The sequence below is a fragment of the Phasianus colchicus genome, chromosome 1, assembly GCF_987193195.1.
Source record: "Phasianus colchicus chromosome 1, bPhaCol1.hap1.1, whole genome shotgun sequence".
Lineage (NCBI taxonomy): Eukaryota > Metazoa > Chordata > Aves > Galliformes > Phasianidae > Phasianus > Phasianus colchicus.
In genome coordinates this window covers 138955216-138978997 of record NC_143436.1, presented here as the reverse complement: position 1 = coordinate 138978997, position 23782 = coordinate 138955216, and the positions used below count along the sequence as shown (strand labels likewise).

At 36.5% G+C, this 23782-nt stretch overlaps 1 protein-coding gene across 9 annotated transcripts in view; it reads left to right on the top strand.

Annotated features, from left to right (window-relative positions):
• The window catches only part of MCF2L (MCF.2 cell line derived transforming sequence like), a 146345-nt gene that overhangs the window by 112151 nt on the left and 10412 nt on the right, over window positions 1-23782 (top strand). For all 9 annotated transcript variants that reach the window (XM_090128575.1, XM_090128559.1, XM_090128547.1 and 6 more), the window contains 18 exons: window positions 5927-6046; window positions 6708-6824; window positions 7332-7481; window positions 8203-8327; window positions 9795-9909; window positions 10859-10978; window positions 11812-12003; window positions 12223-12414; window positions 13074-13233; window positions 13381-13451; window positions 14510-14586; window positions 15563-15629; window positions 19229-19344; window positions 20156-20225; window positions 21106-21198; window positions 21325-21417; window positions 22443-22568; window positions 23215-23436. In XM_090128575.1, the coding sequence (XP_089984701.1) occupies window positions 5927-6046; window positions 6708-6824; window positions 7332-7481; window positions 8203-8327; window positions 9795-9909; window positions 10859-10978; window positions 11812-12003; window positions 12223-12414; window positions 13074-13233; window positions 13381-13451; window positions 14510-14586; window positions 15563-15629; window positions 19229-19344; window positions 20156-20225; window positions 21106-21198; window positions 21325-21417; window positions 22443-22568; window positions 23215-23436 (2226 nt within the window). The remainder of the gene's footprint in view (window positions 1-5926; window positions 6047-6707; window positions 6825-7331; window positions 7482-8202; window positions 8328-9794; window positions 9910-10858; window positions 10979-11811; window positions 12004-12222; window positions 12415-13073; window positions 13234-13380; window positions 13452-14509; window positions 14587-15562; window positions 15630-19228; window positions 19345-20155; window positions 20226-21105; window positions 21199-21324; window positions 21418-22442; window positions 22569-23214; window positions 23437-23782) is intronic.

The window sequence follows — 23782 nt, the reverse complement described above, 5'->3', positions numbered from 1 at the left end:
AGGTCATGCAATATCTACCCTGCTATCTTATATACCTGCTATCTTATAGAGGTTGCCCATTATCACTGCAAGTGTGTTGACTCATGGTACCCTGTTCATAGTTCCAGTGTGCTTTCTTAAAACAGTAACCTATGGCATTACATTCTTTGCATCTTTGTCCTACCATCATTCTCCTTCATTTGAGGGGAAAAGTTGAAGTGTGAGTTCAGACTTTTAGGCAAACAAAATCTGCACTCAGCTTCATGAAAAGCTTCACTCACGGTTGTCCATCAGCCTCATATTGAAAGTCCAAAGGAAATAAACTTTCTTATTCCTTAGGGAATAACATATCTGCGGGCAGCTGCTTGAGGAATCAGTTGGTATGGAGGTCACTCAGGTAGTGAGGAAGTTTTATCCAGTTATGAAAGTTTGCAGCCCTGTTTAAATGGACAAGACTTGAGTTTTATCCAACCCTCTTTGGAAGTTTGTATTATGATTTGTTATCTTCAACTTAAGATGCACTGTTTACAGGTTTTGTGCCTTCTGTTTTGGGCTGCATTGTTTAGAGTGTTTTTCTTAGCTGTTCATAAATCAAAGCACAGTGCTCACTGTAAAAGAGGCCTGGTCCATTAACTGCTTTGAAGGTTAGGGCCAAGACCTTAAGCTGGCAGGAGGAGACCAGAAGCCAAAGGAGAGGCTAGAGTGCTAATACCATCCTAAACCTTGCAGGAGCCAGGCAGTCCCATTTTTCTGCCATCTGGAGTTTTATCGTTGGTTTGACATCCAAGGTGAGAAACAGTGAATCACAGTAATCCAACCTTGAGTTCTTTGGCCTTGGTTGTAGAGAGAGATTGAATTTCCTAGCGACTTGATGGTGGAGGAAAGATAGATTTTGTAACCAATGCTCTGTGGCCATGAAAGATGCTATTTTTGTGTTATGGACAGAAGTTCCTGCTAGCCCAGTTTTATAGCTAGCTCTTTGCATTTTGTGCTGTAAAAGATAATGACGCTTAGTGGTTTATATGGATTAAGCTTGAAAAAAATGTTCTCCTTTCAGCCCCCAGTTATGTTTCTTATTAAAGGCATTTTTTGCTTAGGTTCAAAACCACACCAAAATCTTGACGATACGACAGTACTTGTGTGAATTTTGTAGCTGTTGTTTTTGAATGATTCTAGTAAATAATAAAAAGGTTATTTTGAGATGTACATTTTCTGCCTTTATTGCTTCAAAAGTTTTGAGAAAATTATATGTGCAAGCACTCTCGCAATTTTCCTAGTATAGTCAGCCATTTTTTCTTGTGTATTACATGAGGGTTTTTTAATTTAAAGAACAAAAAGGAGAATCACTTAAATTCTGAATGCTGGGTCATAATATCACAAGTATCAGTCACAGACCTAAACAAAATAGCTCGATTTTCTTAAGACTAGAGTTTAAATTGGTCTATTTATGAATTGTTTTAATTCAAGATTCTTCCTTGACAAGAAATCTGTGTAAGAGCCTTCATTCTAGGCAGGAATAAACTGTCTTAAATAATAATTTTAAAAAATAACAATAAACCAGCCCCAAATTGTGCTTATTAGCCCCCTAATATGCAGAGGTATTTTGAAAAGAAGCGTCCTGCAGCTCGCAGCATCCTAGTAAGTGAAGGAGGAAAAACAACACCACAAGATTTGGTAATGTGGTTATACTGAGGCTCTTTATAAAATGAGAAACGGTGTTGTTACAGTTATTTAAGACAGAATAACTGAAACTGAGTCTGGCATTAGCTCTTTGGCTCACATGATTTCTGAAATCTGACTGATTATGCAGGAAAGGTAAGAGAAAGGGGCCTGGGTTACCTGTTTATCACAGCACCTTTCCATTGCTATATGAAAGTATAAAACACTTGTGTATACTAAGGCAGCTGTGTGAATTGCTCTGTGGAATTGAACAGCAACTTTAACTGCACCTCTGTCTATAAGGTGTGTGTACCTATCTGTGTAATTCCTGTGTATATTAAATAAGCCCAGGGCACCACAGGTGGAGGCCTGAGATGTGAAATCACAAAGGTGGTGTTTGTTCTAAGAGCACACTTTCTGGTCTTTGCTGCTGAAAGCCATAGTGACCAACACCTGCTGATAGTCCCAGGGCACTGCTCTGCTCCTGCCCTGCCTCTCCTAAGGAAGAGTTTGGCAACACCGCATCCTGTCTCAATGACTGCCTGCCCCTGTTTTGATGACTCTTGTAATATAGGCTACTCAATTATATTATTCCTCCTTTTGAAAATGCCATCTGACCATCCAGTGGTCTAACAGGAGTAGGCAGGATTGCTGCTCGATCTGACTGGCACAAGTAGGATGACAGAATGACTTCAGCTCCCTATTGGGAGTGCCTGTATTAGCAGCTTCTTAACCACAGGTTCAGTATTGGTGCTACAGGCAGCCTCTGTGTCATTAATATCCTGTCAAGGAAGGTGGTAATTAAGACTGTATATGTTACTAAATTTTACTAATAAGGCAGCTCCTATTTTGCTCAGCCAGTGAAGGTTTTTCCCATGTTGCAGGTTAGGAGTAGTCATAGGGTAGCAAGCATCTCCTCTACTGGAAGGGTTTTGTTTAAGGATGGTGTGCTGTTTATAAATTTCTGGTTCAGTTAGTTGTATTTCAAAGCTGATGACCCCGTGCTCACCTGAATGTTTGGAATAAGCACTTGCCTGACTGGATGTGGAAGTCATGAAGAGAGATGAGCAGACAGAAAAACTAATCCTATGAGTGTTGTGAAGCACCAAACAAGTGCCTGTGCTGATGCAAGTGAAATGAAGCAATATATGAACTAGAGTAGAGCAGGGACTACCCTGACCTAAGTAGAGGATATCAGAAATGTGTGAGTGCTGTGTAGAGGTTTAGTTTTTCTTTCTTTCACTGATATTTTTTGCGTGGGCATTAAATTAAAGTACAATAGTTGAGACAAGATACTGGTGGAGCAGTTTAATAGTTTAATAACCTAGTAAAGAAATATTCTTTTGGATTAAAAGAAAAAAAAAAAACAATTTTCAAGTGCATAGGCTCTTTTTGGTGTCACAGTGATGTTCAGTGGCTTCACTAAAAATAAGCTTTGATGGCACTTTGCTTTATGACACTACTAAACACACATGAGCATCTATTGCCATGTATAATGCCTGGCACAGCCGTATTGAGAAGTCATTGTTCACTATCCTAGCATAGGATAAAGTGGCTTCAAACAAGCATTCTGCTGGACTGGAATGGTGATTTTTGCTCTCTGCTGTTTGGGCTGAAGTTGGCTGGTTGATGAAGTTGAAAGGATGCATCTGAGGAGTGTCTCTTGCATCATATCATTGTCTCTGCAAGTCACCAGAGCTTTAGGGGGAAAAATAAAAGCAGTTAGGAAAGCAGTAATATTTAGGCAGTGAAGATACAAATTCAGTTAAATGTTACTGGTCCAGCATTGTTACTCTGTCAATCAGTTCTTTCTTTGTTTCACTGAAGTTGGTTTGTGAATCTGACTCCTGCCCATGCTCAGCAAAATTGTTAACATTTTAAGAGTGCTCTGTGTTTTGAGGGGAAAAAAGAAACAAGCAACCCAGTTGGAAGCACAGGAGACAGACTAGCGGAGGTAAGAACAACATTGTAGACAAAGTTAGAATAACCAAGAATTTCAGATGAAAGATAGAGGAAACTCTGCAACTTTTGAACAGAAATTATTCTACACAGTGCACAACTGTAGTGATTAGAGCAGCATAGTTTCTGGGTAGACACAGTGAAGTGGAGAGCAGTTGTAATCTGTATTCTTTACCTGCTTAGCTGAGCAGGACAGCCTGCTCGATTTAGCTGTGTGATTGAACACATCTTATAAAAGGTAATGCACAGTCTGGAAAAATTTACTCTTGCTTTGAATCTGTCAACTACCATTTGCTCCAGTACCAGCTGAAATATTTTCTCTAAAATCATGGCGTCGAAATCTGAACTACAGTCACAAAGTGTAAAACTGAGAATTTAAAGATAGAATAAAGAAATTTGTTGCTTGCCCATATATAACTAAAAATTTATTTTTGCTGTTCAGTATCTTTAATGCTTCATAATTTCTTTTTCTATCTATCTACTGAACTCAAAGAAAACCAAACTAGTGCTTCCTTATGCTCTGTGCAAAGCTAAATGGGTAGCCAACAGACATGCCAAAGGCACTGCATCTGGATTTCATGTAGGGATGCGTATCTGACATGAACACGTTTTTCAGAATGTGTTATTTCTTCTTGGAAATTCTTATTCTGATGTTGGTATTGCCAGTGAATAAATTTCTTCTGAGGGGGGTGAATTGGAGGTGAAAATTAACAGGTCAGTAGGAGTCTGCACACTGCCATTACAGGCACAAAATAAATTGATGTGAGTTTCAATTAATAGACTATGCAATTATCATTGTACAAATATTATTCAGGCATTTAATTAAAAAAAAAAAAAATTGTCTGTTCTTGCAAGTGTTTCTTAGTGTGAGTTAAATCACTCTCTTAAATTTGAAGTTGCCTTTGTTACAATGACTTTGAAAAATGGTCTTATTTTTATTTTTTTCATCTGATTTTAGGCAGGAATCTTGTAGTTAAAGTCTGTCCTCTGTTTGATAACTGTGGGTTAGTAAGCCTGCAGGGTGTGCTACTTTCAATATGCACAGAAAGATTATTTATGGTGCAGTGATGAAGAACTTGTGTGAGCAATCAGAATTGCTGGGATTCTGTGGCCAGCCCTCTAAGAGACTCCACTGGGGCTGAATCACTGGGCTTCCTAGAAAATCTGGACGTCGTTAGAGTGGAGGCAGATTGTAAAGTTTAAGCCTGTATGATTTCTCAGTCAATTTGAGTTCTTGGAGTATGTGGGGAACCACAGTGCATCCATGAAATCTTCAATAAAAGTTTTTCACTACTTTTCTTTGTAAAAGTTTGTCGTGGCTGCTGCTAAATGCTTGGAATACCCTGGAACCTTAAAAATGACTATTGAACCCATCTGCAGCCTCCCAGATACTGACAGCTTCATAGGCATAGAAAGAGAACATAGAACAACAGCTCGTTCAGTCATTTGGTTGGTCCTTTTTTTTTTTTTGTCTTTTTTTAACCTTGGTTTGCTTAGAGGTATGCCACAATTTCCAACAATGTAATAAAAAAAAAAAAATATTGCGTACTTAATCCTTATAATGAACTTCTCTTTGGAGAGCTTTAGTGCCTCCCTCCTGTGGAAATACTGAATGTGAGAGAAGATTTGTGTCATTTCAAGAATGGCTAAATGCTAAGTATGTGAACTTCTGGCACAGCAGAGGGTTTGTTTGTTTGCTTATCTTTAATTTAGTGCAACAAGCCTGCTTTCCTTCTCTCCTGTTTTCCCCATGCCACTTTTAAAACTGGGAGAATCTCTGTGAGACTACAGATTGAAAGATGATGAGAAAAAGCACAGCTGAGGACATATTTTGGTTTATTTTTGTCTGCAAAATTCATGCTTACCTCTTCTAAGCTACTGTCTGAGAAATTCGGTCTTGGTGATGATAGTTTGTATAGGCAACTGGCAAGGTAGTACACATAAGCAAGAAATTGAGTTGTTATGTATTCAGATAATAGCAGAGGTTTCTCTTGGCACCTTCTATTAGAGAAAAGCTAAGGTAACCATTGGAAATATTGTTGAAAAATACTAAGCTATCTTTGTCTGTTCATTAGTCTCCTTGGCTATGATGTCATCTTAACTGAAGATAAGAGCATTATGAGCCAGCCCTGAAAAATTAGATTCCAGGAGAATAGATTCCTGTTCCCAAGATGCATAAAGGTCTCTTTGAATGGAGCTCTCTGTGAATCCTTGTCAGGTTTATAATTGGTCACCCTGTTATGGAGAACTTTGATACAGTTGGTTTGTGGTTTAACAGAGGCTTCTCCTTCGAAGCACCAGAAAATAACAGATTAAACTTGTTTTGCAGGCATCTTTCCCAGGGAACTTGCAACTCGTCCTCGTTCTGCGCCCAACGGGGCTTTTTCATCGAGCTCTCTCAGACATTGCTTTCAAGTTCAACAAAGATGAGTTTAAAATGAAAGTACCTGTAAGTAATATTCTGTTTCCACTTTGTTATCGGGGATCTGTTGAAGTACTTAGTCTAGCTAGCGATGTTTGTATTTTAAAATAAGCTTTGAAACTGTGCAAGCTGAAGATATTCAAATAAATGCAAATAGATGGTGATATGGGTTATTTTTATGTCTGTCAGATGTAAATTGCCAGGATTGGAGCTAGTTAAGATATGTTCCCTACAGTCTTTATTTATTTCTTAGAACCAGTCCATACATCCTCAATCCATGCAGATCTACTGTTCTCTCCCACAGACAAAGGAGACCAAAAATGAATAAAAAATGAATGAGATGTTGCTCTTAAAAAAAAAATAAAAATAAAAATGCCCATGTATATTTTATCAAGATTTAAAAATGAGTGAAATCTGATGAACTCACTTATGTTGTATGATTCAGAAGCTCTTTTAAATGCATGCTTGGAGCCCAGTGCTCATGCTTATTTGCAGTTATTTAAGTTTATATCATCAAGTGCTAAGCTTTTTTGTTTGTTTTTGCATTGTTTCTTTTTGGAAATAGTTCTATCACTTGCTTCTATATGAAAATGAAGCTTCTCTAATAGAAGCTGAAAGATATGGCTTAGAATCCTTAATAAGGGGCTTTTCACCACCGATCATGTTCCCTTTTTCTTTACTTCTGCAGATCATAATGCTGGGCTCAGTATCAGAACTGCAGGGTTACATTGATAAAACACAATTAACAGAAGATCTTGGTGGCACCCTGGATTACTGCCATAACAGATGGCTATCCCGTCGCACTGTAAGTCTTGGTTGTTGTTTTAATTTTTCAGTTTCATGAGCTCTTCTGTTTTATACCCTGTCATTATAAAACGTATTCCAAGTGATGCAAGTTGACTTGGTCTGAGTGAGAAGATGTTCCCAATGGTACTTAGTCATCTTAGTGAAATAATATGAGTAATAACTTGGGAGTGGTTTTCTGACTGCTTGGAGCGAAGGAACTACAGTGTGTTGTTGTGTTGGGGTATGTTGTTTTTGCTACAAGAAAGAAAAAGCTCAAGTTGTAAAATAGCTCCAGATTTTAAAAATATGAGGAAGATATACCTGATACAAGCCTAGGAAAAACATACAATTAAGGAATTAATGGTGATGGTATCTGTTGCTTACAAAACTATACTTTGACCATTTTTTAATCATGTAATTCATCTGTTCGAGTTTGTTTTGTCAGTTATATTTTGTGTGTATGTGTCTGTTTGTACATATGCATATGATGAGCATGAAACATCTTTAATGGTTTTTATTCCAAAAGGCTATAGAAGGTTTTGCCCAAAAGGTTAAGCAAACAGCTCAGATTCTTCAGTCCTTTGGGACTGAACTGGCTGAAACAGAACTACCAAATGATGTGCAGTCAACCAGCTCCCTTCTTGCAACACATACGGAAAAGAAGGACAAAATGAAGGTATGTACATTTTGTAAATACTGTCTTCTAGTTTGAGTGTTTGTAATTTATAGCTAACATTGCTAATAAAAAGCCTGGAGGGTATTTGGTTAATAGATGATGAAATTAATAGATGATAATGAAATTATTGCATTGAAACTTCACTGAAACTGTTTTTCTTGGTTTGAAGTTCAGAATCCTCTCACTGTTTCCAATAAGGACATTGTTAGAGCTAAGTGCACTTATGTACAAACACACCATGTCTTGCGTGGAAACAAATACTCTTATATGAAGTTTAATTTGTAGTTTTGTTTATAGTAATAAACTTTATTGTATTGGCATGCACAGAAAAAGGTAAGACCTCTTGAAGAATGGACAAATGTTCTTTCAAATCAGCTTAAATGAATAATGTTTAGGGATTTCAAAACAATACATTTTAAGTTTGTGAGATAATCTTCTAGCACATCTCTGTGCTACAATTATCTATCACAAAAGTTCAGCCCAATGTAACAGGGGCTTAAGACCCATAAACTGACATAGCATCTAGCATCATTATTGTCAACACTGCTTTTAATCAAGCTGTGCATGTTTTATTGCTGTTACAAGTAAAGTATTTTTTCTAGTTTGATGCCTAGAGGAGTCTATTTAAACAAAATAACAAAAATCCAGTAATTACAGAATTGTTCTGTGTGGGGTTTTTTGTTTGTTTGTTTATTGTTTTTGTTCTTGTTTTGTTTTATAGGAAGATATAAGGTTAGCAGTAGAACAGGGAGACGATATCCTTGGAAGTATTACAAAGCCAGTTACTGAGAACCCTGAATACAAACTGAATCAAGACCAACTAGACAATCAAACTACAGTAGAAAGGTGAGAGGAGTGAAATACTGAACAGGCTGCTTCTCTGTGTTTTTAACCCCTGCCTGGCCCTGTTATTTAATTCTATATGTATGCTTAGCAAGTAAGCAAATGATGCAGTGTGAATAGAGAAAAGGTACTTTCAGAAATGACTCTGCTGTTATCAGATCTGCCTTAAGCAAAGTAATCCTCTGATGTCCACTACTGGATCATATGAATATAAGGAAACCTGCCTGAAAAGACTCCCAACACTGCTAATGTCAATGTAACTAGAAACCTTTAAAGGGCTTTTAAGGACTACTCTGTTCTTGGAGTGTCATCTATGCACAAACTTCCTATATGCTTCCTCTGGGCAAGTAATTAGTTTTATTTTTCTTTGCTTCTCCCACCCACCCCCTTAAATTTTTGCCAATTTTGAAGACATTATATCATCATAGCACAGATGTAAATTTGAACAAAGCTATAAAAGCATAGCTCATTTCCCCAAGGCAGTTATCTGCATTCTTTTTTTGTCTGTCATTCCATGTTTCTGTTACTCTTGGACTGACTTTTCTTTCCAAGTAAGTGTCACTTTCAATGGACAAATCTTGGCAGAAGTCACTTCTTTGGAGTCATTGCTGCTATTAGCTATCTGAAGGATAATCAGGGTGGAGGTGGGGGTTGCTAATTTACCCGAAATGTTCTACTTGATACAGTGTCTAACAGAAGTAGCTTTAAACTGTCTGCCTTTTTTTTTTTCTGATTGGATTTAACTTGCAAATCCAGGATTCATTTCTGTTCTATTAAAGACAAAAGTTATTTAAAATTCTGTCCTACAGCTTTTTCCAGATGTAGCCTAAATATAACAAAGCATATTGTGTAGTCCATAGGATACCACAATGTCAAATACACTACTCGAAGAAAAGTTAAGTCTTTAGGAATTTTGCTAGAATTATAATTGAAGAAGGTTCTTTCCATTTCTGTACTGCTTTACACTTGTCTATGATATTAGTCTCTCTGCTCAGAAGAGGAGCAGTGACCTTCAGTTTTTTCTATGAACGTTGCTCCAAGGAATGAAACGTAAGGGCAGCTGGCTGGTCACAGCAGTACACATTTATTGCTGCTTTTTTTTTTTTATATAGCTCTAAGCTTGGGCTCTTCAGAATCGTAGCCCACATGCATTTGTATATTTCTATTTGCAAGCTCTGTGTTCCCAGGTCAGAGCTGAGAAGCATTATTTGCAGCAACCTTCAAATCAGTGCTTGACAGTTTCTCAGAACTTAATGTTTGTGTTGGATTCCAGTTTTACATCAATGTTATTTTAGAAAAAAAATTCCATGCAATGCTCAGAGTTTCCTGCATTCAGTTTAACTTTTTTTTTCTGGAAAATAATGCTTTGAGGAGACTTTTTTGTTCAATGTGGAAGGGTGTACTGTCCTTGACGGTTGCAACCCTCATTCTTACAGTTTGTTTTTTGCTGTTGTTTGTTTGTGTTTTAAGGCTTTTGGCTCAGTTACATGAAACAGAGTCTGCCTTTGATGAGTTTTGGATTAAGCACCAGCAAAAACTTGAGCAGTGTCTGCACCTTCGGAATTTTGAACAGAATTTTAGAGAGGTGAGAACTTCTTGGTGGCAGTCAATATTTGGTAACGTAGAAGTGATTCAGAAGCAAATACTTCCCCTCTTGTTTTCACAGCTCTTGTGTGTGTACTTGAAAAAAAATTGGAGAAAGCTTTCTTTGACGTGTCCTTACTTGACATCTTGCTATCTTTACTACCTTGAATACTTGCCTATGCAGACATAATAGCTTCTCTTCTGTATGTTATTTTTTTTTCCATGGGCCCAGCAGTGTATAAGCATTCAAAAACTCCTTTGAAACCTATTCTCTACCACAGAAGCATAATGTGCTGGCTGCAAGGCTTTCATCTTGCCAATAGGCCCTTTTATGGAACCAAGGCTTACCTAAACCTTCTGGCTGAAATCTTATAAAGCAGCCTCCAGCACTGTGGGTGGGAAGTTGCAACCACGATGTTAGAAGCTGGGTGGAGGCTGAACTAAAATTTTTACAGCCAGTTTCTGATCTCATATTAGTTTAATGCATGTGCTTTATTGCACCTACAGACGGCTTTCTCTGGTGTATTCTGATCTCAGAATAGGGTCCCTGTGTCTCCCCAGGATCAACATTCAAAAACCATATGACAAGTATGTGTGTATGTGTCTTTCTCTAAACCAATTGGTACAGTGAGGACCTCACCCTCATGTTGTGCTCTCTGCATTAGTATCAGATTGTACTATTGCCATCTGGTAAAAGCAAGATGATAAATTCATCCTGGATTTTTTTTCTAGTACCAAGAAACATAATGCTCAGAAAACAAGATTACTTCACTGCCATTTCTTTGTGTTTGATTTTAGTTTTAGTTGGGGGGGGGGGGGGAAGGTAGATTTGTGTCTATGCCTCAGGAACACCATAATGTGAGTCACTAGAGTGGGAATACTGGCTATCAGCTATTTGACCCCCAAAAGCACAGTCATCCTCATTGACATATACATGTATCTCATTTCAGGTTAAGGCAGCTTTGGATATTGTGTCTGAGAGACTGTCTGCTTTCACAGATGTGGGAAACAGCTGCTCACATGTGGAGCACATTTTGAAAGATCTTGTCAACTTTGAAGAAAAATCACGTGTAAGAGCTCTGCAATTTACTGTTTCTAGCATAAGCATGTGTTTATAGAGAGAGAAATGATATTTAGTTATTGAAATATTCTATGACCAGAGCTTAAGCTAACAGCAGGGCAGAACTAAGTGTCTATTCCAAATTAGTTCTGCACATTACTTTAAAATTTTTAACCATTGAAGTTGCCCATTTTTCAAGCAACCCTTGATAAAGAGCAGAGTGACTAACCATAAAGCCAATATGATTGGTTCATGGAAGAATTTGATGAAATGCCAACGTAGCCAAGTTCTGCTTAGTGATCAAGGGAGGTACTTCCATTCTTGTGAGACCACTTACTGCTTTAAAAGCCAAAAATTAGAAGGCTCTATATTGAGTGCACAATATAGTGAAACAAAAGTATACTCTAAAATATAAAAGAGGAACATAATTAACAAGTTAAGACCTATGTTTAATGTAAGTGAGACTATTGCTCTTGGGGCTGAGGTGCTGGAGTAATGTCGTTTTTGTTTCAGTTCAGATCACTTCTGTACTCCAAGTTACATATATATACGCACAAACATGCTGCTGAATAACTAAGGAACACAAGGACTAAAAGTGGTGGTTCCTTCCCAGGGGTCGTGGGAACTCATTCCTATTTCTGAAGTATCTGATACGATAAGGCAGGAGGCATAAAAGATTTTAGGCATCTGGAAAGATAGGAAATCACTTTGATTTGTTAACTAAGACTGTTATGTATTCTGTATCAATCTATGTGTTTTTACTGTGCAAAAACAAATAGTTAAAGTTCTAATTTTTTCAACTGATGTTGACTGATGTACCTCAATCAATGCTTGCTTTCTTAGGAAACTGTAGCAAAAGCCAGAATGCTAGCTTCAGAGGGTGACGCTTTTATTCAGAGCAATCATTATGCTGTGGACTCCATTATTCCAAAATGCAGTGAACTTCATCATCTCTGTGATGCCTTCACTACTGAGATGGAACGGAAGAGGAATGTTCTTAATAAATCTCTAGAACTGCATGGCTTACTGGAAAAGGTAAGTTTTCTGTGGAGCAGTTTTGTTTCCTGTCTTGTGTTCTAAAACCTCCATCAACCCATTGAAACAGCAGATAAAAAAAAAAAATACCTGGGTATGCTGAAAGTTTTGTCCTTAAACAGCTGAATTCATCACAAATAGAAGGATGAAATGTGTTAGACCATAGTGTTTGATGTTGATATAAATGCATTCTGAGCCTGTTCTTTTCTTTGTTTCTAGTCTATGAAGTGGTGCGATGAAGGAATTTATCTTCTGGCTTCGCAGCCTGTAGATAAGTGTCAGTCTCAGGATGGTGCAGAATCAGCGTTACAGGAGATTGAGAAATTCCTAGACACTGGTGCAGGCAATAAAATTAAGGAGTTGAAAAAAGTTTACAGAGAGTATGCACACATCCTCAATGAGGACCTAAAGGTACCATAACTTATTCGTGTATGCATGCATCAATTTGTTAGAATTGCTGTCTTGCATGGCCATTGATAAAGCTAGTCCTCCTAGGTGACTTCATGCCATTTATCAAGGTCCTTGGGTACTTACCCAAGATCTTTGGATAGACATCAAGAGATCCAGAACCAATTAATAACAACTTAAATTCTTTAGATAGTAGCATTGATGTTTTTAATAAATAAATCTCTAATCTTTCAAATACTTGAAATATTTTTTTATAATGAAAACATGACTTTCCTTGATACTTGCACAACTTCTAGAAAAAAGCAGTTACAAAATAGAACTTGAAAATACATCTCTTTTACTTCTTGCTGATGTTGTCTTGAAATAGAGCCATTAGACACTTCCAAGAAAACTTCAGTTTTTACTTTTTTCTTAAATCAAAACTTGAACCCCATTTGTTTCTCTAAGAAATAACAAAAAAAAGCTTTGTGACAATATATTCCAACCTTAAGCATGTTAAATAACTGTAAATTATGCCTTGTTAGGTGTGATGAGTAGGGTAATATTTTTATACGTGGTATGAAAGCAATAATCATTGCAAATCAATGCACCACAAATAGAAGTATAGCTTGTTGATGGCTCTCTGACAGTGATTTTTAATTTTCTTCATGTGGCAATGGTAGGAGCATATACAAAAGGTTTTCCAGAAGCAAGAAAGCATGGAAGAAATGTTTCAAAAGAGACAAGTAAGTCTTAAGAAACTGGCAGCTAAGCAAACACGTCCTGTTCAGCCAGTTGCACCTAGACCCGAAGCCTTTGTAAAATCTCCTTGTACCTCTCCAGGTAAGTAAATGTAGTAGAGTTAAGTCATTTTTTACACCGTGTTAAGAAACTTGAAGAAACTTTCAGCTGTAATTTGTGGTTGTACAAACATCTGTGTTAGATCCGCTCGAGTTCTAACTGCTGTTTGGTTCTGGTTTATATGCTTAGGTCTTCAAAGAGATTGTGTATCCAACACAGAAAGCGGTGTGCTTCGGAAAGTAAACTACAGAAGAGGAAAGGTAACATTCTTTTCAGTGTTTTTTTTTCATGTACGCACTGCTTGAGAAAGTCATAACACAATGGAATATTCAACAACTTCAAGAAGAATTAGGCTATTTCACTGAAAATGTGCTGATATTGCCCTATCAAGGTAACTCTAGTTTAAATAAAGACTGCTTTGTCACGCAGCTGAGTATGAGAGAAGGTAAAGTAAATAGTTGCCTATATTAGGAAAAATGTTAGGGGCAGCAAAATGTAAAATCTATGAACAGGAAACATTTATTATTTGCCAGTAGTAATTGGCTACTCTTAAAACTAGAGAAAGTGAAAAGGTAGTTGTCATTGGCTCAAAGAAAGCTTCACCTGACCTAATGGCTTGCCATTCCCAAATGGGGAAGGTCTTCCTGCTCCGCCTCCGGCAAGGAAAATAACCTGACGACAGCAGCAGAAACAAATAGTTTTCCACTGAGTTAGAGAGTTGAATTAACTCAGTAAAGGTTCAGCAAGAGTCAAGTGATGACGCAAGGAGATGGATAAGATTGTATGACCAGTAGGGACAACAGCTGGAGAAAAGGGTTGGCTTGGGGGAGAACTGAAAGGAGAATATATATATATAGACTTTTTTTTTTTAAAGCAAAAGCTTGAATTAGCTCAGACATTACAATAAAATTTGTAAAAGTGAACTTCTACCAAGTTAGTAATTTACCAGAACGTTAGCACAGTACCTGATTTTTAGCTTGGAAAGCAGACTCTAGCCCAGCATTGCCTCCAAGATTATGCTGTTGCTGTGACGTTATCTTACTGCAGAAAGATCTTGAGCCACCGTCTTTTCTAATCTGGCCTTTGACAGTGAACTCTCTGTATCTCGATGTTCATGCATGCTTTGAGATATTCAGGTTGACTTGAATTTTTTTCACTGAGTTTCTGCAAAATGATTTCATTATTAATGGAGTACAGCTTTTCCTGTGAAAACTCACATAAATAGACGTGAGTGCAAAGCTCCGTATTTTAAAGTCCTTTTTCCTCCTCTGTCTGTTATGCTGTGATAATTTTTTTGTTTGTTTGTTTCCTCCTTTAGAGTGAAATGAGTGAACTCCATCAAAGCAGAGGAGGATCTACGATGGATGATGAAGAAAACCTAGCTGTGTTACGGCAGTAAGTATATTTTGATGAACAACAAATGTTCTTTCTCTGATTTGCTTCCAGTAAAGTCTGAGTTGGGCTAAAGATTTGATAAGACAAGTATGCTTCTATGCTTTGTACATGGAGAAGGATGCTTCAGTCTGTCTGCAGTATTATTTAGAGCTTACAGAGTCTAGCTTTGCTACAGCGAGATAATACTATGGGAGGAAAATCACATATTTTCATGTCAGATAATTTTTTTGAGGAATAAGCCTCCTGTAAATCTGTCATATACTTTGGTCTCTGTGCTTCAGAGGATAGTTTTATTATTATTTGACTCTTTTTAGACTCTGTTTTGATTAATCTTAAGAACTTTTCAGTATTAAAACTAAATAGCATCCCTTATTCCACCTGCAAGTGGTACAGAACTTGTATTTCTAACTGAAACCTGGATATTCTTGCTGTCTTTTCACTATTATAACATGTGCAAAATTGTCTGAAATCACAAAGGCTGGGGGGAGAAGCAAGTGTGTTTGTTTAATTACCAAGGAAAGCTAACCTTAAAAAGAGGCACTGTGACTTTTAAGCTACAGCAAATGCCTCAGATTTAAAGTGACCAGTGTAACTTGAAACCTTTGCACCTCTAACTTCAGCTTCTGTAATACTTGCAAATGCAACGTAAACAGATTTTATGTATACAATAATAAAAATTGTTCACTGCGTCTGTTCAGGTCCTAGGGTGCTTGAAATTCTAGCTTTGTCTTTTTTTTTTCTTTCCTTCTCCTATTTAAACACCTTTTCGACTTCAAAATATTTTAAAAATGCGTGCTTCTCAGTGTGGGCATATAAGCTGTGGACAGAAATATCTATGAAAATCACATTTTACGTTACTTCAGAAAATAAAAGAACAATTTCCAGATGAAATAGGAACATACGAAGTTAACACTGCCTTAATACTTTGCATAAATGAATAGGCCTTCCTTCCTTAATTATCATTCTTTGTTTTCAGGCATGTAATGAATGAACTTATTGAAACTGAACGAGCATATGTGGAAGAACTTCTCTGTGTTCTTGAGGTAAAGATTAAATTTCACTCTGACTGATCTGAATCTACGAAAGGAACAGAAATAGATGTTCTTATGCTTTCCTCATCTCTATGATGCTTATCCTTTTCTTGTCAAGTAGTGTGACTGCCACATCTCTCTGCCCTCACCATGTTTTCACCTGTTGATTTCAATGCATATTTTTCTAAAAATACACGTCTAGGAGTTTATCTTAGCAAATAGCAGGAGTAAGATATGCCCAACTATTGAGATAGAACACAGGAAGATTTGTAATGATCATTAATTCTTGTAGAATTCCCTTTCAGAGTCTTGGGTCAGTTCCAGGAAGATTGCATGTCACAATGGAAAGTGAATTTGCTTTGAGATAATCTTGTATCAGAGGAGCAAATCTGTTAATCACATCCTTCTTCGTAGGCCTTTAAGTAACCTTCCAAATGTCTCAGGTACAACTATGGCTACAGAGTACCTTGTAGTAATAATATAGTGATTCAAAATTGTGAAGGCAACAAGAATTTTTCCTTTGCTCCACACTCATGGAGACATAATTGCAGCATTTGCAAGTTGCTTCTAGAACATGGTACAGAGTTCTGTATTCTTCTTGTTTGTTAAATATTCAGACACGTATGCAGCATTTTGTTGTAGTCCAGTCTGGCTTTGGAGATATTAAAGCTGCAGATAACTTGACAGTGACTTTAATCAGGATGAATCACAACTGAGCCAATTGAGATACTTCTGGTGTCCACACCGGTTTTAGGCTTTTCAATAGGAGCTGTCCTATTTTATGGACTGGAAGTGATAATTTCTGAGTACATATCTTCAGGTTAAAAAAAAAAAAAAAAAGTAGTACTGTATGAACTCTGGCCTTGCTTTTGCCTGGTTTATAGTCAGTTTCCAATAGTGTTCCTGCCCTGGATTTTGTCCAAGTGCTGGGATGCCCCATTGATAGGGCAGCTGTATACACTGAGGTATGCAGTGTAGGTCTGGAGTGGACCTTAAGGATTGCTTTATTCTTTGCTTTTGTATGTAATGCTATCTGTATAATTCTGCTAAAATCAAGGTTCAAATGGTTTTAGGATTTTTGGTCCTTCCTGCTACTACTGGAAGTATTGCAGAATTTTTCTATTCCTCTAGTATTTTTCTTGTTTTACACAAGTCTTGCAAAGTCAAGCTCTCTTAGTTTTCTGCCAATTCAGTTGACTCTCCAGCACTCTGACTATGCCAGTGGCACTTCTCTCTACTTTTGTGCAGTTTGGGATTCATCGCTCTTGAATCTGGGTGATGAGAACTGCCAACCGTAATTCTGGGTCAGATCCTTGCTGATGTTTGTTTTAATGGCAGCCTTCCAGCTCTTGAATAATTCTTACTAATAATCCATACTTACGACTATTTCCCCAATTCTTCCTCCTGTTCTATCTTTCTAATTTTCCTGTAAAATAACATTATACTCATTTGTGTGGACAATATCTCCTTTCATGTTGCATCTTTTTTGTCATGCCATTTTCTCTCAGCAAAGGATTCAAATGGAAAATTAAAGGTAATTTACAAGATCAATTACTAGGAAACTCCTGTAGCTGTTTTTAAGTGAGCCTGTTAGTTTTCCTTTTATTAATAATGACACTTATTCCACTTCAGTCTGTGAAATCCAAAAATTTGTACTGGGAAAAAATGCTGCTTTAGTCTATTACTGGAAATTTCATTCTACTCTTTTTTCCATTTATTTCTATGCTTTTAGAACAGCTTTCAAATAGAAGATTAAACAAAGCCTTGTGTATTATTACTGATCCCCATTGGTGCAAGGAATAGCTTTTCTTCTCCTTTCTTAAGATATAAATACTACTCAGGTAGTAAAACATGAAATTTTTTTATCTTGCAGTTGAAAAATAAGCGCTGTGCCAGTCTAGAGGGAAAATACAAAACCATGACATACTGTTAACAGCTTTTTGTCAATGTATGTATTTTCATGGTTTTGTTCTTTCAGAATTCCAGAGTACTGAGCTCCATGAGTTTTGTTTTCATCTCAGCTGGGTTAGTTGCCTCTTCCTGAGGCCAATCCTGTCTTTGTTGCAATGTCCAACATCATTCTTGCTTCGATGGAAATGTAGTAGTCTATTCCTGCATCGCTTCTCTGAATCTAAACTGCTTAGTGTTTGATTTTTCTTCTTGTTCATTTTTTTGTACTCCATTTTATGCAAATCAATGAGTCATTTTTATCTTTTTAAAGGTTATACTTCTGGATTTCTCTAGCTGCTACTTTTCTTTTTTCTTTCCTTTTTAACTAAGACTTTGTGTTTTTGTACTCATGGGAAAGAGATGGCAAAGGGACCGTGTTCAGCAATCAGTGAGCTCCAGCAGCTTTGCCTATACCATTGTTGTTTTTTTCCCTCAGTGTTTGAGGGGAAAAAAAACACTCTGATTTCTAAAGGATTTTTAAATATAAATAAAAATCTAGTTGCTAGTTGATCAAATGCCTGAATTCTTTAGGCTAGCTGACTTTACCAGCTAGTTCTCCTACTATTTCTAGTTTGGGCTTTAAAGTCTTGATTGCAGGTGTGTTGTTGCTTATCCTTCCTTTTACCTTGTCACTTTGTTATGGTTCAGTGAAGTTTATTATAAATTGTTGTCACTAATGCAGTTATTTTTTCTGTGGCCACCTTGTCCATGACAACTGTGTTGAGAGCAAGAGAGAGAAATCTAATCCAAATCTAAACTACTTCACATCATCTTCCTTCAACTGTGAAATTCAGTAATATTTAAATCTTTCATCATTCCTAGCACTTGTCCAATCCATATGATCTTTTCCCACTATCTATGGTTTTGTTCAATTCACCTTACTAAACTGACAAATTCATAGGAAGTCATTTAAGCTGAGGCACCTTTCTTCTGTCTTGGAGATGATGAATGCCTTTTAGTCACATGGAAGTCTAAGAAATGCAGGTACCATTAGCTGGCATTAAATGAAGCCATTCTTTCATACTTGCTACAGATACTTTTTTTTTTTTTCCTTCTGGGAGATCTCTTAATCACAGCTTAATCACCTCAGGGTATGAGAGGAGAACACTCTTGAGCTAAAGCCATTGTGTGCCTCCTTTTCCTTACTTGTGCCAAATATGTGTATAAGAGAATGTGGCCTTAAATGTTACACAGAAGATGTCAGAATCTAAAGGTAATGAATTTGGGTGACAAATCTAATGAAAATATCTTTAAAAAATATATGCAGCTTAATGGTTTCTTTTAGAATTAACTGTAGTCCTCCTGCTCCCTCTTCGTTATAGCTAAAACCAGCTGAAGGTTTGCTGGAATTGTGGCTTCAAACTCAGATATGTAAAGTTTAATACAAAATGCAAACTCTTATGTCTGAGCAACATGGGAATATATGGTTTTTGGTGGAAATGATTGCAAACTGTTTTATCTTTATTTCAGTAAAAATTGCAGTAATTATCCATGTGTATTTTGAAAACCTGCATTCAATGCATCTTACTGAACAGATGAAAGAACAGATTTTGTAGATTTATTTCATGATTAATACTGAACTCTTTCTTTATCAGCCTGCTGAGGCAAACTGCCGTATCAAAGAGAGGAAGATAATCAGTGTACCCTCTTTTGTGTTCTAGGGGTATGCTGCAGAGATGGACAACCCCTTAATGGCTCACCTCATTTCACCAGAACTTCAAAACAAGAAGGATATTTTGTTTGGAAATATGGAAGAAATTTATCACTTTCACAACAGGTGAGGATTTGGATTCAGATGTAAAAGTAACATTTGGATGGGATATTGCTAAAAGATCCTTACTGAGCCTCACCTAGCTCTCTACTGAGTCAAAACCGATATTGCATTGGAGAAGAAACTTTATTCAAACATTTTCAGAACACTGATAAAATTTTGCATCTTCTTGAAGAGAAGTATTGTGATCTGATTACAAACTTATTGAAGCAAAGTTTGTTTGCTTTTTTTGGTTTCTTTTATTTTTAAACTTTCAATGGAAAGTAAATTATTCTCCTAAACCACAAATTTTCTGTGCTCTTGCATCTGGTTGAGGCTATTTAATTTTTATACTTAACGACCTTGCTGCTGGAGAGATGTTTCTTCACATGGCAATATCTAAATATTTAGAAGATATGCTTAATTTGTCTTGAAAATACTTATTAAGTAGCTGTTTCTTATTCAGGAAAAACTAGACTTCAGTGTTTGTCACTTTTTCACGTATTATTTGAGTTGTGTTGCTTGATAGCTTTTGGAAGAAAAAAACCCACTAAATTTTATAAATCCTACTACTAAATACATAAGGGAGGGAAGCAAAGCCATTTTGCCCCCACCTAAATCTTATATTTGGTTTCTGTTATGGCAACAGTAAGCTAAAAGAAATTGATCAGAACGTGTTTATTTTGCTACTCCTTTTTAAAACATTTAGGACAGTTTTGTTTAATTTCATTAGAATTACAGCTCTGTTTCTTTAAGTTTAGACAACAATGAATCGCAAGAATGTGAATGTTTACAATTTTCTTTGACATTTGCTCAAAGAAAATCTTCTTCCTTGTAGGATATTCTTGAGAGAACTAGAAAATTATGTAGAATACCCAGAACTGGTAGGACGGTGCTTTCTGGATCAGGTATGTGTCATCTTTAGCTGACATTTCATTTGTAAGCTCTTCTAAGACTGTTACAGCTGAGAGTAATTTTTATGTAATAATTGCCACCAGGTCCCCTTTGTTTGTTTTGAACAGATTAGAGAGTTGGGGATATTTTCCACTGTGGGCTGTAATTAATTTTGATAGGAAGAGCTACTACTGTTTTTGAAAGAAAATTGCTTTATTAAAGTTGCAATTAGCAAAACATGAAGAAGCATCATGAGTTGGATCATTTGACATTACTGATTATTTTGCTTAATCTTACTGGAAAATATTTTATATTGCAAAAACAGAAAGCAGAATTTGAAACTTTCATGAATAACCAAATGAAAATAGTATGTGTAAGTCTCTTGAAGCAACAGGAAGCACTGTGGGGCTTGTGTAAGCAAACACAATTGAAAAATATCCACTTCTTGAAGACAGCATTGAAGTGATAAGGGACAACAAACTAGTTGGTCCACTTCCAGTGACAAACACATTCACAAAATGCAAATGCATAAAGAATGAAGGGCAAAAGTTTTTTGAGTAACTTATGCAGAGGGAATCATGTTCTGGCATTAATTGAATTAAATTGAAAGACCCTGTTTTTTCATATATGCGTTTGTAAATACAACATATGCTTCTTTATAAGGCACTTGTTCAATTGAAGTAAAAGTTAACAGGAACATTTTATTTGTATGTTCTATGTACAAAATGAGCAGCTGTTACAAAATGAGTGGTATTGAAAAAACGTTGCCTTAGGGATGCCTTAAGGAATTGTCCTTTTTCCTTAGACTTGTTTGAACTGAAAAATTCTCAAGAACATTCCCTATTAAGAAAAAAAAAAAAATCATTTACTTTTTACTCTTCTCCCCCATTTCAGATGGAAGACTTTCAGATTTATGAGAAATACTGTCAAAACAAACCTCGATCTGAAAGTTTGTGGAGGCAATTTTCAGATTCCGTATTCTTTCAGGTATGCTTACTTGATTCTCTGGAATATTTTTGCATTTATTTTTTTGTTAAAATTGCTAATTTATCTCAAGTATGAATAACAAAATATATTGATTTGTGTACTGACAAAATCTGACACTCATTATAGGAATGTCAAAGGAAACTTGATCACAAGCTCAGTTTGGACTCATACTTGCTGAAGCCAGTTCAAAGAATAACCAAATACCAATTATTGCTAAAGGTATGTGTTACAAAATTATAATGCTAAATGTATTTTTTTCTTTTTTTCTTCTAAATGTTGCTTCTCTCATCCCACTGCAGAAGACATCTAAATGAGCGGAGTGGTGTATAAATCAAAATTGAGAACGTGTCCAGAAAGATTCAGTTAACTGGAGTCTTCAAAGCAACTTGTGTCATAGGGAAAGTACTTAACTGTGGTCACTGTATGCAATTTTTAGGAAGGATGCCATTCTGATTCGTCTAGACATACTATGGGCAGAGGGAACAAAATGAGAGATGTAGTATAATATATTTCAAAATGAATGTCTAACTTTTTGCTGTGCTTGAAACTGATTTGTTTTAGGAAATAGTCACTACATGGACACAAGGTTCAATAATTGTGTTTAACGGTAGTTTACTCTTGAGTTAAAACTGAGTTAATTCTTTGAAAGCTCTTAATTTACTTTGAGCTTTTATGAAGAGAGAAGTACCTGAAAAGTATTCTGTTTAAAGAATCTTTTCTTTCTGAACTCCATGAGTAAATACTTATTCTCATACTGCTCTGTACATCTGGATCAAATGGGAAGATACAACTTCCCCAGTAAACTTTTTGGAGAAGAAATACTTTTTTAAATGTGTAAGCAGTGTTCTACAAAGTATCTTTAGGTCTGCAGCTAGCATCCCAATAATTCAATTCATCCTAATTCAAATGATAAATGCAATTTGCCTATGTTTTTACATTTGTTATTTTTTAAAAGCAACACAATGTAAAAATAAGGAGTGGAAGAAGGATGACATTGGGGTTTTGCTTTTGTTTTAAGCAATCGTGGTTAAAAATGCTCAATAACTCAGACTTGTAAATTTCTTAGGCTGTGCTTATAGAAGGTTTAGGAGAATTAGGAGACTGGTTAGCAGCAGATGTGAGGTAAAACTTGGGGTCTTTTCAGTTAGTGCCAATACTTAATCCACTAGATTATACAGTGTAAACTTCACTGGATAACTTTAAAAATGTAAAACAAAGTGTGTTGTCTCTCTTTGCCTGCTCAGGAAATGCTGAAGTACAGTAAGAACTGTGAAGGTGCTGAAGACCTCCAGGAGGCATTAAATTCTATATTGGGTATTCTCAAAGCAGTCAATGATTCTATGCACCAGATAGCCATCACAGGCTATGATGTGAGTAACAATATTATTAATTTTTAGGCACCTACATATAGTGTATTCCCTATTGTGCATTGAATAATGAGAGAAATATTTTACAAAATACACCTTTTAAACTGCATTATATAATGAAAACAGTGGAAAGATGATCTCTCTTTTCTGAGGTTTTCCTGGTATGAATAATATTTTCCTCTGTCTGCTTAAGTTTTCTTTCTTTGATCTACTTTTCACCAAGTTGAAAACAGAAAATAGCCCTGAACAGTCTGGCTTAGGATACTGCCAAACAGGAGTCACTTCTAAGTTCTTTGTATCCATGTGTAAATCTACATCTAGAACTTCCAGGGAAAGAAAACAAACGAACAGATAAATATAAGGAGCTTTGCAGTAGGCAAAAAAAAAAACAGATATATATTGCACCTCCTCCTTTTTTTCTGTGTGTGATCTCTGTGTTTTGCCATTGCTACTCTTGACTGTAAAATCATGCCTGAACAGTGTAGGAGAGAGAATATTAAACACTATGTTGAATTTGGGAAGATAATGAAAATATAAACACTGATGTGAGATTAATTGGAATGGCAGAACTTGTAACGACCTGTTTAGAGTGTGTGTTTCAGTCAGATGTTACCTCTTTGTAGTTATAAATACCACTTTTCTGTTCTAGGGAAACCTGAATGAGCTGGGCAAGCTTCTAATGCAGGGATCCTTCAATGTCTGGACTGATCATAAAAAGGGTCACTCAAAGGTGAAAGACTTGGCACGCTTCAAGCCAATGCAGCGACACCTGTTCCTCCACGAGAAAGCAGTGCTGTTCTGTAAAAAGCGAGAAGAAAACGGAGAGGGATATGAGAAGGCACCTTCTTATAGCTATAAACACTCCTTAAATGTAAGGCACTCAGCAGTCCAGGAAGGGTAGTGATAATAAGGGATTAGTTGCAGTAACACACTTTTTTATTGTTGTCGCGTTGCAGTTTTTCAGTGTAAGCTTCACTCTTTCAGGCAAGTGTTATTGTTAGTGCAAGTCTGTGTCACTTTGAGCTGATGGGTGATGGTGTCAGGGGGGTAAACTGTCCTTTGCAAATGTCTGAACCATGCTAGTCTAGCTGGATGGCAGTTGCATTAATCACTTGGAAAATGTAACAGTGGGGTAGTATAAAATAGATGTAAGATTTGTCACTCTGGATTCTAAGAGACAGTTTGTGAGTCAGTCTTAATTTAATTAACTTAAACCT